The 17,034-nt window shown below is 36.3% G+C and overlaps 3 protein-coding genes across 3 annotated transcripts; 2 read left to right on the top strand and 1 right to left on the bottom strand.

Moving 5' to 3' along the window:
- Positions 1-453: 453 nt before the first annotated feature.
- On the bottom strand, positions 454-3,328 carry LOC130718338 (protein SLOW GREEN 1, chloroplastic-like). Its single transcript, XM_057568917.1, has 2 exons — positions 2,171-3,328; positions 454-1,024 (listed from the first exon to the last, which is right to left on the bottom strand). The coding sequence occupies exon 1, from the start codon at positions 3,285-3,287 to the stop codon at positions 2,223-2,225; it is 1,065 nt and encodes a 354-aa protein (XP_057424900.1). The 5' UTR covers positions 3,288-3,328; the 3' UTR covers positions 454-1,024; positions 2,171-2,222.
- Positions 3,329-5,279: 1,951 nt separating this feature from the next.
- LOC130720533 (kinesin-like protein KIN-5B) lies at positions 5,280-12,598 on the top strand. The gene is made up of 24 exons (XM_057571185.1): positions 5,280-5,436; positions 5,547-5,741; positions 6,148-6,277; positions 6,368-6,523; positions 6,628-6,965; positions 7,051-7,189; positions 7,627-7,724; positions 7,823-7,979; positions 8,074-8,143; positions 8,225-8,301; positions 8,576-8,629; positions 8,716-8,796; positions 8,867-8,978; positions 9,062-9,148; positions 9,474-9,649; positions 9,739-9,900; positions 10,031-10,138; positions 10,237-10,395; positions 10,477-10,560; positions 10,669-10,874; positions 11,412-11,513; positions 11,605-11,714; positions 11,806-11,957; positions 12,165-12,598. The coding sequence occupies exons 2-24, from the start codon at positions 5,560-5,562 to the stop codon at positions 12,357-12,359; spliced, it is 3,135 nt and encodes a 1,044-aa protein (XP_057427168.1). The 5' UTR covers positions 5,280-5,436; positions 5,547-5,559; the 3' UTR covers positions 12,360-12,598.
- Positions 12,599-14,534: 1,936 nt separating this feature from the next.
- On the top strand, positions 14,535-15,369 carry LOC130718232 (zinc finger protein ZAT11-like). The gene has a single exon (XM_057568763.1). The coding sequence runs from the start codon at positions 14,560-14,562 to the stop codon at positions 15,199-15,201; it is 642 nt and encodes a 213-aa protein (XP_057424746.1). The 5' UTR covers positions 14,535-14,559; the 3' UTR covers positions 15,202-15,369.
- The last annotated feature ends 1,665 nt before the right edge of the window (positions 15,370-17,034 follow it).

Here is a 17,034-nt window from a genome sequence, read left to right as displayed (position 1 = left end):
ATAACACAAAATAAAACCATGATTCATTCATGTGAGCTAAGCAAAAGGCACAAGGTTAGACGCACATTTCTGTGACACCAACAAAGCAAGCTACATAATGACTTTCTTTAAGTCATTGTTCCAGCAGTCATACATCTACTACTACCAAACAATGCAGAACATGCCCTAAAATTTATATTCATACTTTCACATATATATATATATATATATATATATATATATATATTTTTGAAATCATAGGAAAAGTTCCTTTGTAAATATAATAACCAGCCACATTTCCATTATAAACATATACTTTTTTTGGTTACAGTTGGAAGACTTCCATGATAAACATACTAAAATATATAATGAAAATTTGAAGTAAATAAAAAATGGAAATACTACAAGTAGTAGCATAAAGAAAACAGTTCCTATAGAATTAACAAAGCCAAAATGAAGATGAAAATAACTAAATGACTTAAAACAGAACTTGCTGTTCATTGATACAAAACTGAGTCCAACAATAGAAACTAAGGCAGAAAAGCAGAGATTGTGAAAGGGAAACGGTATTTGTATTATTGAAATAAGAGGGAGACCTACTACTTCCCAGAGCCAAGCTCATACAAACAGCTATTTCTCTCCATTCACAAAACAGAAAATTATTATCCAACAATACCTCTCTCTCCACTAACCAGCACCTATATGAACTCGAGTTCCCCCTCATGGTAACTAACACTTCCATTCTGCAATTCCTCTCACTGACAGCTAACCCTTCTTTCTCCTAGTATAGACCCTCCAAACTTTTAGTCATTCTGTGAGTAGCTTCTAGATACAAAAATTGACTCAGAAAAAAAATTAAGCTGATACACACATAGCATAGTTCAACACTTTGCCAAAGCTGATCCAGAATTGTGAATTAACTTGGAAAAGTGGTGGCAACCTCTAATCAATTATAAGACAATCATACCATAGTTCAACACTTTGCCAAAACTAATATCACGGCACATGCCATCATCAGAATAGTCTGGGACACCAAAGACTACCCCTGTGAAGTTACATAAGAGGAAATGTTAAAACAGAACACTTCAACTGACAATCGTATGCTGCAATTTAAAGCACCAAATGAGAAAAATGAAAAGGAATCTCTTAGTGCGCTCATATTTATACAACATGAACATATCTATAAGGACAAACATAATTTGCAGCATGGGGAAATCTAGAGGTGTAACAATCCAGTCAATCCATAGCATAGATGAGTTAACATGACAGAAAAGCCATCATAAGAGTAACAAACAAGAATGAGCATAATTGGACTCAACCATATTGGCGTCCAAAAGCAAATGGAAATCCAATAAACTTCTCCACTGCCACCAAGAAGTTATCACTTATCACGCAACGAATTTTATTTTCAATGTAGATTGTTAGTGTTCCATGGGGTTCCAGTTTCCTGTATGTCATTCTCCGCAACAAAGACCAACCTCAATGTACAAAATATTCATAAAATAATGAATTTAATTTGCATAGAGATCACCATCTTCAAAATCTAAATTCTTGCTGAGGAAGAGTGTTGTAGTACATAGCATTCTTATCATTCAAGTTAGACCTAACTCTACCCCAAAAGCTAGTTCAAGGAGTGAAGTTTGTAGAACTGGACATATAGGAGTGGCCGATTTATGGGTGACCCAAAAAGCATATCTAGGATAGGCTCAGGTACCATCTTAGAATTTGGGCTAGACTATACCTCTATCCCAAAAGCTAGCTTAAGTGTGAGGATTGATTAACCCTTTATAAGGACCAATTAGGCTATATCTCTAGTCAATGTGAAGACCTTAGCAAGTATAATGATACCAATGTGGTTGATGTAATGTGCACATGCTCGTGTACCTCTCAAAAGATAGGAAGAGGAATAAGAAAAAATCACATAGAAGGAAATATAACTTTTAAGTTACAATTTAAATAATTACATAGTGCCTAGGAAATTGACTAATGCACCAGTTCTATTTAACCTATCTTAAACAAAGCCCTGTTCTGAAAACCTCAACATCAATATCTATCAGAAATCCGAGCTAAGGTTATTAGGAACTACCATTGAATGCAAAACTAAATCACCTACAAACAGCACCATTCACCATGACTAATAACCAAATTATTCAACAAAATCAAAGCAAGAAGCAGCAAAAGAATTTTTGACCTCTCTATAGAAACCTCACATAACTGCCATCAAGTTAAGAAGTTCATCACTCTCAGCTCTTAGCATCTATTCCGCGTAGCTTCTGCGAGAAAACCTGAGTGTTGTCCTCAAAGTACTCTTTATAAGGATGATCCTTCGGGAGAAGTTTTCGGTACATGGCAAACTGTTTATCAGCTTCATCTTTCTTCTTAAGCAGAGTATACACAACACCCTGACACAAGTAAGGTCTAAAATCCTTCGGTTCCTCCTTCACAAGCTCCTGATACACCTTCAGAGCACCAGAATAGTCATCCTCAATCACCTTAATCTGCGCAATCAAGAGCTTAAACTCCCTCGCTTCAAAAGCCTTATCCTTCTCCGCCTCGCAATGCTTCATTGCCTCTTCAATCCTCTTCAACAAATCCCCAATTGGCTCGTTCAGCTCCGAAGTCGCCTTCAGAAGCCCGTGATAAGCCTCAGCGTCAAAAGGGTCTCTCTTCAGCACTTCCTCGAACCCGTTCCTCGCCAGTTCGTGCTCGCCGTTGTGGCTGTACAAATGCGCCTTCAGCACCAGCAGCTCCACCTCCTCTGGCTCCAGCTCGATCAAACGGTCCACGGCCTGAACCGCCTCGTCGATTTTCCGAGCCCTGACTTTCACCTCCACGAGGGACCGTAGCGCCTCGGTGTCGGCGGGGTTGTTGCTGAGCCGCTCCTCTATGGTGGCTGTCTCCTCTTCATCTTCTTCGCTCTGTAGGGGTTCCTCGAGGGTGGCGGACTCTGCCGGCGGCGGCTGAGGTACGAGTGGGGCGGTGGCCTTGGCGGGCTTGAGCTGGAGGCGCAAGAGGAAGAATGCGGCTGCGACTATGGCGATGTAGGTGGGTTCGAGGAAAGGTGAAAGGAGGGCTCGGAGGAAAGGGTTTTGGCGGTTGTGAGAAGAAGGGTTGTTGGGTGAGGGTGAGGATGAGGCTCTGATACGTGATGATTTGAAGGAAGAAGAGAATGAAGGTGGTGGTTGGGAGCGGAAGGAGAGGGAGGAGAAGGGTGGTGCTGATGGAAAGTGGCGGCGGTTGAGGGAGAGGTGAGGGTGGTGCAATTTAGGGAGAGACTCCATGGCTAAGGTTGAAGAAAACGGAGACATTGCTAAAACCCTGGTCTCATCCTCACGGATTACTCGAGCAACTAATATGCCAAAAAAAACTTAAGTGCTAGCTAGGATGCCACAACACTTAGTTGGGGTATGATATAAGATGTGAGGTTGACCAATAACATTTAAGTGGATGTTTCTTCTTTTTCCCATATATGTTTTAAAATGAAACAAAAATTCAAATACACTGTCAGATGTCGATTTCCTATTGGTACACGTCAAATCGCGTCAGTTGTGTACCATATAATGAGGGTATGGTAGAATTCACCAAAAACTTTATGTTCTCTAACTTTTATCACTTGAGTTAACCATTGGAGACATATGAAATGAGTTCGAACCATGGATCTTTCATCTGACCTAACATTTATGTTCTCTAACTTTTATCACTTGAGCTAACCATCAGAGACATATGAAATGAGTTATTAATTAATACATGTTTCACCATTGTGTTTGTCTCTAGGGATAAGTAGAATGGAAAGAAACTCTCAATTTTGATTATTAGTGAACATTGAATCTCATGGTGACATTGGATCTCATGGTTGGGACGGGTTTCACCCAAATTTTTTGGAAAAACCTTTTGAAACATTATATATGAAGAAAGTGCGAAGATGGACATCAATATCTCGTTGTCCTATTGGTTAAGGTGTTCCACATCTTACCTTGTTGTATGGGTAGATAATCCATGCGAATTACAACCCATGAGCAGCTTTAGATAGAATTTGGGAAAGAACACAAACAACAAAGTGAACGGTGCACTAGGGAGAAAACAAGCTCAGAGGATCAACGATGAAAGCCCCTTCCCCCAAAAAAAAAATTCCCCAAACTCCGCCCGTGTGATTAAAATGATACTTATAAAAGATTTCATAGTTTTTAGTCACTAAAAAAATATTTTATTGAAAATAGTTCTTATAACATCATACAGTATTTATGAAATATTTTTTGATCCAATCACACGCCCATGTGACAATCCTAGTCAGATAAAGGTAGCATGTAATATTCAAATCAGTTTTAGTTCTTCAAATTTTTTTATCATCAAATCCAGTCCTTCTTCATTTTCCCCTCTTCTCCCCCTTCCTCTTCCTCCTCCTCCCACCCATCACCCCTTCGTCCACCATTTTTTCGAGCGACACCACCCCATCAGCATCTATCAATGCCATGTTAATGGAAGTCATGTCGTATTGATCACATTGTGGCAGCATGAGTCCATGCCAACAAATATGACACCTTACAACTTATATTTCCATTGTGAGAACCTTGCATAAAAAATCACTCACTAACACAAACTATATTTTACTTATATTATTTAGATTTTTCTATAAGCTAAATAAGTGCATTAAAGGAAATACAAGTGATACTTCAACCCTTAATACATAAATGAGTGAAGAAGCAAGAAAAGAAAGGAAAGATAATTATTATTTTTTAAACTAAGGAAAGATAATCTTTTAGCTTTTACTTATATTATTTAGGTAATTAGTTATTTTTTTGATTTTGGAAATAAACCTATAAATAAATGAATAATTATTCACTTTACATAAATATTTAGTAAGTTGAGTGTTATATTATATTATGTGATTAATCATAAAGTGTGTTGTCCTAGTTGATCGCTTCATTGACTCATCCCTTAACCATGAAATCGAGGATTCAGTTATCGCTCATGAAAATGAAACACATTCGATTATCAGTCATTTACCACTTGGTGCACCTGTGTCTAGGTTTTCAGCGTGAATATCATGGACTCAACAAAGAAATACTATATGATTATTATTACATAAGAATTTTTCTATTTTTCTTATATCGGAAAGAAAAATTGCATCTTTAGGAAAATACAAAAATTTCCTATATCGCTATTTGCTAGATTATTTAAAATTCAAACTCAATTTTAAAAATTAAATGGAAATAGTGAAATACAAGGCCAAGTTTGAATATTAGGTCCGTGGCGCTGGAGATTGGAGTTTCTTTTATAAGTAGCCGTTGGTTAAACAAAGCAACACAACGCTTCATTCATTCACCTTCTCTTTCTCCATTTCAAATTCGCTACTGTGTCACACTGAAGCAAATTCAAAATTCTTCTGAAAAAAAAAGCAGAACCAGAAAAGAAAAGGATCCCTTTCCCGATCACTCTTTTCTCAGATTCTCCGATCAAGTATGCTCCGTTCTTAATTTCCTAGAAAAATCAGTTTCACTTTTCTAGAATTGTTTCGTTTTTTCTCAGTCACACGCTAATTAATTAGGGCTTTCATTTGATGTTTGCAGAGGTTGTGTGAAAATGATGTCAATGACGCCGGATCAGTCTAAGAAAGTTGGATTGGGGATGATCACGGCGTCTCCGTCTCCATTTCTAACCCCTCGCCCTGAACGACGCCGTCCCGATTCGCGCGGCTCCGATCGCAACTCAATTCGCTTCGACAAGGATAAAGAGACTAATGTGCAAGTCTTGCTTCGCTGCAGGTCAATGTCATTCTTCTTCTTCTTCTTCTTCGCTTTCAATTTCATTTCGTGCATGTTATGCTAGGGTTTTACGATCTGCGTTGTGTGTGGACTGTGGATGGAGCTAATGCAATTACCTAGTATTGTTCTTCGCCAAATGCTAACTGTTAATTGATAATTATTGAAAAGAGTAGCTTTATGTGATTTCTAATAGAGAGTTTCTATTTTATTGATTTGTATGATTTTGAAAAACTCATGATTCAAGCTGAGTAACTAGAGATGAAGAGAGATTTGGATGGTGAAGATCCAAATTGGTTTCCAGATAGATTTTTGAATTACACAATTTTACTTGAGTTGATTGTTGTTGGCTATTTCTAGACATATTCAATGATTGAAGATTGATTTTCATTTTGTTTCTAAATATTAGGCCATTAAGTGATGATGAGCAAAAGCTGAATGTTCCCAAGCTGGTGTCATGTAATGAAAATAAAAGGGAAGTGACTGTTATGCAGACGATAGCTGGCAAGCAAGTAGATAGAGTTTTCACCTTCGACAAGGTATGCATGCTTTTAAGGCTGTCTTACCATATGATCATTTGCTGTCTTGTAATTGTTGCCTAACGTTTGTGTTCTAATCCGTTTTGTAAGGTTTTTGGACCTAAAGCACAGCAAAGATCAATATACGATCAAGCCATTGCCCCAATTGTCCATGAAGTTCTTGATGGTTTCAACTGCACTGTCTTTGCTTATGGCCAGACAGGGACTGGTAAAACTTACACAATGGAGGGTGGTATGAGAAATAAGGTATACATTCTGACACTCAAACCCATATTTACTTCCCATTGATTTAGCAGTGTATGTTTTCTGATCACAGAAACTATGTCAAATGCCTGGTGGTTGATATACAGGGTGGTGATTTAACTGCCGAGGCTGGTGTCATTCCAAGAGCAGTTCGCCACATTTTTGACATCTTGGAAGAACAAAAAGCTGACTATAGTATGAAAGTGACATTCCTTGAGCTTTATAATGAAGAAATCACTGATTTATTGGCCCCTGAAGACAATTCTAGGCCTTTAGAAGAAAAACAGAAGAAATCTGTAACCATGATGGAAGATGGAAAGGGTTGTGTGGTTGTGAGAGGCCTTGAAGAAGAATCAGTATACAGTGTAAATGAAATTTATACTCTATTGGAGCGAGGAGCATCAAAAAGGCGCACTGCAGATACATTGCTCAACAAGAGAAGCAGGTAGGTTTATTTTGACTAAAATTGTTGAAATTTATTCATGTTAGTAGAAGCTATGTGTTGCTTAGTAAATTTTATTTTGGTGCAGTCGTTCGCATTCAGTCTTCACCATTACTGTCTATGTGAAAGAAACAGTAATTGGCGATCAAGAGTTAATTAAATGTGGCAAGCTTAATCTTGTTGATTTGGCAGGATCAGAAAATATATTGCGCTCAGGAGCACGAGAGGTACAAGCTAAATTTCCAAATTATTCTATTTTTGCTAATTAGTTGTGCAATGTAATTTGTCATTTGGCCAAAAAATGAATTGTACAGTAATCAAATAGCAAACTAGACATATCAAGTTAAAATGAGAGTCCAATTCATAGTAATTACTTTAACTTTGATATAATCACAAATTAAATTTTACTGCAATTCAAATGTTGTACTATAATCCTTTAGTCTATGCAGCAAAACTGATTTTATAAGGAGATGGGTAATATATGTAATGTTTGCCATAGTTTCCAGCCAAAACTATTTTTTCTCTTTTTTTGTCTTCGGATGGTTATATACTTATATGAAGACTAGGTCTATTTTGGACTAACAATTAGTTTGCAACAACATTTTAATATTATATGCATGCATTAGCAATCAAAATGTAATCATGCTGAGTAACATAATTGCAGGGACGTGCTAGAGAAGCAGGGGAGATAAACAAGAGCTTACTTACCTTGGGACGAGTCATAAATGCGCTTGTGGAACATTCTCCTCACGTGCCTTACAGGTTCATGTTAATATCATGTTTAATTATCCTTTGTTTATTTAGAATCTGAAAGAGATGTACCTTAATATGACATGCCACTTGTTTGTCCATTGATTCAGAGACAGTAAGCTTACAAGGATTTTGCGCGATTCCTTAGGAGGGAAAACAAAAACATGCATAATTGCAACTATTACCCCATCTGCTTATTGTTTAGAAGAAACACTAAGTACACTAGACTATGCTAGTCGTGCCAAAAACATAAAGAATAAGCCTGAGGTAAGTTGAAACACTTGATATCCTTTAAAATGTTATAAAAGTAGTATTTTCTTTGTGGTGACAAAATCTGGTTGTTTTTTTTTCTTTCTAATAGGCAAACCAAAAAGTTTCAAAGGCTGTTTTGTTGAAGGACTTGTACTTGGAAATCGAGAGAATGAAAGAAGGTACATTGACAGTTATTTTAATGTTTTGAATGTAGAGAAGATCTTGTAATCATATCTTTGTCAATGTGAATGTTGAAGCAGATGTTCGAGCAGCTAGGGAAAAGAATGGTGTATATATTTCTCATGAAAGATTTGCCAAGGAAGAAGCTGAAAAGAAGGTCATATACATTTTTCAGTATCTACATATTATAACTTGTACTATGTAGAAATTTGCCGAGGATCATTCCAAATCATCTGGGGAAAGCAAAACCTCCGTTTCGTTTTGTTTTTTAATTGGTTAATCTCATTAAATTGGCTTATATCTTTTCCTTGATGTATATATACTGATGTTACTGTCTTACTGACTGAATGCTCCATATTTATGTTCAATCTTTCATAATGCTTATTTCAACTTTTCTAACTTAATTTGTATTATTTAACATCTTTGTTCAGGCAAGGAATGAGAAGATAGAGCAACTAGAGAATGACCTCAATCTTAGCGAAAAAGTATTCCCTTAGTCTTTGGTTCTCATTTATCCTATTGGGCATAGGAACTTCATCGATGAATAAATCTCTTTGCATTTGTTTTGCAGCAAGTGGACAGGTTCCGTGAACTCTACTTAACCGAGCAAGAACAGAGATTGGATTTAGAAAGCGATCTACAGGATTGCAAGGTGCATAGGATGGACTTTCCTCTGTAATTTTTTTAAAAGTATCTTATCTTAAATCAAGCTACTCTTTCAGGTGAATTTGGAAAAAACCAGCAAGGACTTGCATGATCTTCAAGAGCATTACAGGATAGTTGTTTCAACATTGAAGGAGAAGGAATGCACCATTTCCAAGCTACTGAAATCAGGTAAATCAATTGATGGTATGCTGGCAGATTTATTGGGATTTTGTTTTTCACTATATATGATTTGCTTTATTTTTTGTGAACAGAAAATGCCTTGATTGAGCATGCAAAGGAAATGTGTACTGATCTTCAGAATGCATCAGATAATATTAATTTACTGTCCTCAAAGTTAGGTATGATTATTTTACTTCCATTTTGTACCGTAAGTTGTTTGCTTTCTATTAAATTTAAAGTTCTTTCATAACCTGCTTCATGGGATGTGAAAATGAATTTAAGCATATCTAATCAAATTTGTTTTAGAAATCAGTTATGTTTCTAAAACGAGCTGTCAGCATAAACTAAAAACATTGGCAAGTTTTTCCGTTCTAGATATAATTACAATAGATACAATTACAAGACTTCAACAGGAAAGCGTGTGTAAGAAAATGATGTGTTGGACAGTGAATACTACGATAGTAGGATGTGTTTTTCTTTTCTGAGGCTGTACTTTTCTTGCAGATCACAAAGTAAGAATGGAGACAGAGAACCGAAATATAATCTTCAATTTTGAGTCTCTCTTAAATGAGAGCTTAAAAGATTTGCATACCACCATTATAGGGTCTGTTTCTCAACAGCAGAAACAACTTAAATGCATGGAAGATCATGTCTGCTCCTATCTTGCTAGTAAAAGAGATGTAAGAAAAATGGAGAAATCTTGTTTCAGTTACAGATTCTCTTTTCCATGTTGTCCACTCATCATTTGATTTCTCATAATTCTTTTCAGGCAGCCGAAGCTCTTGAGTCAAGGATCAAGAAAATGACTGGGATTTATACTTCGGGAGTAGGCACTCTGAAGGAGCTAGCTAATACATTGCATATGAAAGCTTCGTCTGATATGGAACAGATACAATCTAAAATTTCATCACAGACGTCGGCTGTCGAGAGCGTAAGTGAAGAAAATGATTGTTTTTCCATGTTTCATTGCAAGCCTTGGTTGTCCCGAGAATTCTAGAGATATTATAAGAAATTTGTTACTTCCCTGCTCCTATCTCAAGTTGATTTTTGCTTCCTTACAGTTTCTTGCAACTGCCGTTCTTGAAGCCAAGGACGTGATATGCAACATACAAAATTCTCTTGATGAGCAAAAACAGCTGCTAGCATTATCCATTCAACAACAAGAGGAAGTACGTTCCATTTGCAACTTCTCTTTATTTTGATTTTGCATAAAAATATTAGAGCAATAATTTATAAATGCGTTTCTAAACTTCTTGGACCAATGTAGGGATTGCAGCAAAGCCTGGCTTCAGCACGAAAGGTTTCAGAAGCAACTGTAAACTTCTTTAATGACATTCATCTACGAACTTCAAGAGTCATGAGAACTCTTGAAGAAACCCAGAATGAGACGTTCGACCAATTAGCTAAGTTTGAGAAGAAGTTCAAGGTAAGAAAATATCGAGCTAGTCATTCTCTGATCCCCAAATGTTATACTTGTGGTTGATTTATTTCCTTCAACATGAAACAGGATGAGGTTACCAGAGACGAGGAGCAGGCCTTGGAGAAAATTGCAGCAATTTTGGCATCCTTGACATCTAAAAGAACTGCTATGGTCCATCAACTGCATTACTCTTCTCTGTTTCATTTCCTTGTTGGTGCTTTATACAATTCATATTGTATTAAGTACATGTCTAACTGACATTTGAAAAATCTGTTTTAGGTGTCGGAGGCTTCAAGAAATATGCAGGACACGAGTATGCAACAGTCTAACAGATTGCAGCTAGAGATGGTCAACATGCAGCAAGTTTCAAAAGATGCTACCAAGGAAGTTGGTGAATATATACAAATTGCAAAAAGTCAATTTGTGAACCAAGTATATTCAGCAAGTGATATTGAAGCTACCATGGTGAATTGCCTCCTGGAGTGGTGAGTTATATAGTTCAATGACTAATGTGTTATGTTTTGATTTTTTTTTGTGGGTGCATGGTCAGAGACGGAACTTGTTTTCATATACCATTTAACAATCAAATTATTTAATGAGATTAATGGATAAACACCGTCAGTGTAAAGTAGTTTTACACTGACGTCCAATCACACTATGTCACATAGGACTAAGTGGTTATAAATCTTTTTAATTTTAATTAGTAAATTAATAAATTGCTGATGTGGCGGAAATCTTAGGTGCATGTGTAAAACAAGTTTACACTATCATTGCACCTCCTCTTTTCTCTTATTTAATCTACGATATGCCATAAGATTTTTAAACAATTATTTAATTTTGATTCAGTCTTTGTTAAAAATAGCCAAATATTCATGCACAAACACATTGTCTTAGGAATGAGTGACTTTGGGAGTAATGTTATTCATGCACAAACACATTTAACTTCCCCTTGGCACTGCTTGCTGCTTTTCTCAAAGTAAAGAGTATCAAACTTGTCTTTCTAACTTAATACAAATATGCAGCTCCAAGACAGTGGACTGTTCCAGGAAGCAGTGGGAAAGTGCCCAATTGTCCATCAACAATCTCCACAAGAACAAGCTTGGCGAGATAGAATCTACAGTGAAGTAAGTTTCGGCTAGTCTCTTATATTTGAAGTTGTTCTTAATGAGTTTGTGATGTTCTAATCTTTTTAACTTTTATATTGATGTTGAACAGAGAAAATGTATTGGCAAATCTTGCTCTGAATCAAGAATTTGTGTCTACATCATCATCTATGGGTTCAGATTATGATGCAGAAACCCATAACCTGCTGGCAGATGTCAATGGTAATTTAAATTCCCTGCATTTATAGTTTGTCTCCATTTTATTTTGATTATTTTCTTTTGTCTGTGTCTAACTTGACTGGGTTAATTCTAGGTACACTGGTGCTGGACCATAAGAATAAGAAGGAAATTGATTCTATGACTGCTCGGTGGTTGGAGCAGCTTACCTCATTAACACATAAGCATGGTGAAGATATATCAAATATTCATGACCAAGCAGAAAAGAGCCTTGTTAAAGATTACTTGGTAAACGGAATCACACCTTCTCTTACTTTGTGTATTTTTTGGATAAAATAATGGAAAACAGAAGTGGACTTTTCTAGAAATTCTTAAACAAACCCTCATTGAGAGACACTAGAACCATCCCTCTTAACACTTTTTTAACATGGCTCTTATTTATCTGGTTAATTAGCCGCAAGTTTTGAAGTTTTTTGTGTTCTTGATGAACAACAGGTTGACCAGAATACAAGTTCAACATCTCACAAAATAGTTGTACTAGTCCCCAGTCCTGCATCCATTGAGGAGATGAGGACACAGATCACAGAAGACAACTCCGCTGTGAACCGATTAAAATCGATCCATGCAGAAAGCAAAATCCCCCGTCTAGCAGCATCTCCAAATCGAACTCCGTTTGCAGATATGAATTGACCATAGTTAGATAGTTAGTTGGAGTATGGAACTTCATACTAAAACAGTAAAACCCATGCTTATACAGTTGGGTGGGTAGCTTGGGGATTAAAGTCCTATATGGGGGAAGCTCATCACCTGATGAGCACACTCCCTGGTATGATGTAAAATGATGCAATGTGATGCTGGAGCTTTCTAAATTGTAGCTAGATCAGATTCTGGGACAAGAATAGAAAAATCTATTTGAATTTTCTCGGTGATACTTTGCATTCTCCATTTTCTAGAATCTTCAGCCCACTAGAATATTATATTTGAACTTTCTAAGTATTTGAGGTGTGCTTATGCACGTAGTTTGTTCTTTGATAGTTTCGTCAAGCATTGCAAGCTCGTGCAATAGCTATACAACACAAGACTCTTCTAGTTTCAAAATCTGCTGCTCTTTTTGACCACGTGTGAAGGAGTTTCACTACCTAGAAAATGCAAAGAGTACATAGCACTAGTTTTGCAGATGCAAAACTGTTATACCAACTATCCATCCAGAAAACACAATGAAAAACATGCTTTCGCAACCCATTTGATCAAGTCCTTATCTCGCATTCCACCGCGTTTCGTGTTGAACAAGATAGAAAATTCCTCACCCATCTAACACGAACTTGTTTTATTTTGGTCAATGTTTGACATGCACTTTATACACTAACGAATCTTTGTGACTTCTGATTAGTAGTTGCTTTCCTGTAGCCACGTAGACAGATACCGTTGTGAGATAGGTTGATTTTAGGTGCAGGGTTAGAAGTTTCCCTCACCCATGCAAGGAAAACTAAAAAATGGAATGTGAAATGTTTAAAATTACTAAATTATGTCATTAGTCGCATTTGGATTCACAAATATTTATATGTGGAGGATAAAATATTAATTATATAAATATTTTTATTGCCCTCACTTTTCCTTTAATTATTTTCCATTTTTATTCGATCAAAACAACTTAAAAATCACTTCATTTACCTTTGTTATTCTTTCCTCTTATTTTAACCTATACATCTAACAAAAAATATAATTTTATTTTTTATATTTTAATTGTTATGCTTTCTAACAATATTTTCAATCTTTTTTATTTCTTAACTAATGAAAAAAACATATTAGTGTATAGTTTTATTAGGGAAAATAACAATGAGCTGTTTTTTTATAGGAAAAAATTAATTAATAATTTAATTCTAAGCTCAAGTGGTAAGAGCTAGGGGACTTATGGGTTGGGTGAGGGAGGTCCAGGGATCAACCCCTGGAGGGTGCAATTTATCTTTCCGATGTACCAAAAAACTTTATTACAACCTTCCATTTCAATTATTTTATTTTAAGTTTTTATTCTTTATAGAAAAAATTCAAAAATTTCAGTACCGGATAATATATATAAAATAACTATAGCAATAAATTGCACTATCCTAAATATTCAGTTCTATTATGAAGTAAGTTTAAAAGATCGAAATGAAATAAATCTATTTTCTATGGAAATGTTTGGTTCACACTTCACACCATTTCATTTCCACAATTTTGAGAGAGAAGAATGAAAGAAAGAAGTTAAGTTAGAGATATGGTATGCAAAGTGAAATAAGATGTAGAGCAAAGAGAAAAACTTGATGAAAATAAAATGTAGAGAACATGTTAAAACTGATTTTCTAATTAAATGAGAAGTGTAACAGCATAATGTGGATAAAGTATTGATATAATGGGTGTAAAATCATTGAATCTTAAACTAGTGTATTGACAATTTAGTAACCCAATCCGATTTTAAAAACATTGATAAAAACAGTTGTTTTTTGTTTTCTTAGTCAATAAGCTTAGGCTAAGCTGTACTAGAAACAGAATGGGAACATTCTCACAAAAACCTGGAAGTTTCATTGAATGTGCTGTACATTACAAGTAGCTTACCTTTGTGCCCACGGCTGGTTCACTCGGTAGCACAAGTGCAAAACGCTACGCGGCTCAACAGTTTCTATTCCATTCGTAAGGCCCAAGCCCCACGTGAACACAAAATAAAAGCAACAACTCAGCACCAAAACAAAACAATATCATAAACTGCAATGTAAATCTAGTACGTTAAGCAATTACGTCATCACAAAAACAAGTCAAAAAGTCAACAAAACAGACTTATTCCTTCGATTTCAACAATAACCAGCCTCCACGTTGCACTTTTGGACTCCACCCCACAACACACTATAAATACTTGATGCTTGTTTCATCACTCCCTCATCAAACAAACACATTCCAACTCACACATTCAACAACAACTTCAAAAAACTTCACCGCCATGACCATGATCAACAACAACAACAAGAGACAAAGAGATCAAACCCAACAAAACAACAAAGAGAGCATCGATTTGGCAACTAGCCTAATGCTTCTCTCTCGCACCCAAACCCAAACCCAAACAAAACCGCATACAGAGTTCGAGTGCAAGACATGTAACCGCAAATTCTCGTCATTCCAAGCACTTGGTGGCCACAGAGCTAGCCACAAGAAACCAAAACTCACTGGAGAAGAAGAGTTGAAATTCTCAGCGGCCAAACCGAGTAAGCCTAAAATGCATGCATGCTCGATTTGTGGTCAGGAGTTTTCTCTAGGACAGGCTTTGGGAGGACACATGAGGAGGCATAGGGGAGATTTCAATGAAGAACAAGGTTTTCGGTTTTCTTCTATCAAACATAGTGAGAAGATTTCTGAAGCTGTGAAATCAACGCCGGTTTTGAAAAGGTCGAATAGCAAGAGGGTTATGTGCTTGCAGATGGACTTGAATTTGACGCCACTGGAGAATGATTTGAAGATCTTGTTTGGAAACAAGGCGCCTAGAGTTGATCTTGCTCTTTTCTGATTTTGATGATCATTTTTTACTGATTTTTTTTTGGACTGATTAGATTAATGTATTCTTTCAATTTTTGCTATTTAATTTATAGACTGATTCAATTTATGGTACGATTTGTAATTACAATTTGATTGGAATATATTGAGAGTTGTAAATGAAAAATTCGTGAATTCTTAATTGCTTGTGTCAATGGATGTTCTTTATGTGGAAGATGAACATTTGCATTAGCATTAATACACTGAAATCTTAAAATATTGAGACTTGCCCAGGATCATCCCTTATATGCATGACAACAAGAATTAATGTGGCAGCAAATGAATAATTGAAAAAAAGTCGTATAATAATCATTTTCTTTTGTTTTTCTTTTACTTTTATATTGAGCATGGAGATGGAAGCATCGATATTGATTTATTTAATAGATTCTTCTCCTGGCAGCACACGTTATAAGAACATGTTTCCCATTGTCTGGTATGATTAGTTCAACAGAGAGGATAGGAAAATATTGGGATTTGTATTATGTTTGGTTAATGGACTAGTTAGGAACTTTCCAGTTGAGGACTCACTCAAGTGACGTGGGGGCTGCCTGTTGAAAGGGTCGTGCTGAACTTATAGATCCAGAGGCCATAACAAAGACATTGCGAGTTACTAACAAAGACACATTTAACATTCATACGGTGTGTTGTAGACTTGTAAAAAACTACCCAGTTGAAGGCTCGTCCAAATAACAGATTGACTAAGATGATTCATGTGATAGGGGGATTTTTTGAAAGATCGCGTTTAAGTATTTACCTCCTATATAGTGGTGACTACAAATCTAAATCAATCTTAACATATCAGTCTATCTCCTTCCCGTGATAAACGTATGAGCCCCGAAAGCACAAAGTCTTTAAGAAAGAAAAAGTTTGTCTTGTGTGGTCAGTCTTCTACCTATGATGAACATATCTCGAACCACCATTCCGTCCATAAGCTCCAAAGACACCCAGTCTATGACAAAAACTAAGCCTGTCTTACGAGGGTAATAACTAATAAGACTTGAGCCGGTTTAAATTTAACAAATGATGGGGCCACAAGCTTTGTGAATGGAGCTCCCAACAAGTTATTCCTATGATTCTGCTACCACTTTTTTAGTTGCACATTCCTATGGTATTGAGTGCTATACTGCATTTATGGGAGGATAACCTTAATAGCTTTTATGGGTAGCATGAAGTGTTGTTGGAAAAATGGAGATGGGCAACGCAAACACTGAGCCGAATAGCAACTTTGGTGGGACAAAAACAGCAACATCAAGAATAGTACACCTTCACGAACTAGAACTTGGAATACAATAAGCTGAGTCGCGAAAATCAATTCGTTGTCATTGAGCGTTTTATTCGGGTATTATCTCAAACACCCCACCAGGATTAAACGGCCTCTTCCGGTAAACCGGGTGATAGAATTAGTGAGATTAACTTAATCAATATGTCCATGATACCATTTAGACGGGAGAGGAAGAACTAGTTTGATTCTATGTGTCTTGTTGTTGTGTGTGTCTCTCTTTTCATGCTAAATCAGCTTGGTATTTATATGCCATGACTTTGATAATAACAAGATAGTGAGACAGATTAATGTTGGGTGGCAGAAATAAATAATGGGCGACAAGTCTTAATAAGAGGATGACAACACAAAATACAAGGGCGATATAATTTAAGTTGGACGGTGGCATTCATGGTGGATAATAGACACATGCAAAATATGTTTTGAACTTTTGAAATACACTCAAATTTCCAACAAGTGCACCATATACTTGATGGAATATGAATGACAACACTACCAGAAATTCGCTGTTTAGCGACGGATTTAGCG

Source organism: Lotus japonicus, chromosome 5 (assembly GCF_012489685.1).
Source record: "Lotus japonicus ecotype B-129 chromosome 5, LjGifu_v1.2".
Lineage (NCBI taxonomy): Eukaryota > Viridiplantae > Streptophyta > Magnoliopsida > Fabales > Fabaceae > Lotus > Lotus japonicus.
Note: the sequence above shows the minus strand (reverse complement) of the source record. Positions and strands in the feature narration are given on the sequence as shown.

Coding starts and splice junctions, on each gene's coding strand:
- LOC130718338 (XM_057568917.1), bottom strand. CDS start 3,287: ATGTCTCCGTTTTCTTCAACCTTAGCCATGGAGTCTCTCCCTAAATTG.
- LOC130720533 (XM_057571185.1), top strand. CDS start 5,560: ATGATGTCAATGACGCCGGATCAGTCTAAGAAAGTTGGATTGGGGATG. Junction 6,966..7,050: donor TTGCTCAACAAGAGAAGCAG/GTAGGTTTATTT, acceptor ATTTTGGTGCAG/TCGTTCGCATTCAGTCTTCA. Junction 11,715..11,805: donor CCTGCTGGCAGATGTCAATG/GTAATTTAAATT, acceptor GGTTAATTCTAG/GTACACTGGTGCTGGACCAT.
- LOC130718232 (XM_057568763.1), top strand. CDS start 14,560: ATGCTTGTTTCATCACTCCCTCATCAAACAAACACATTCCAACTCACA.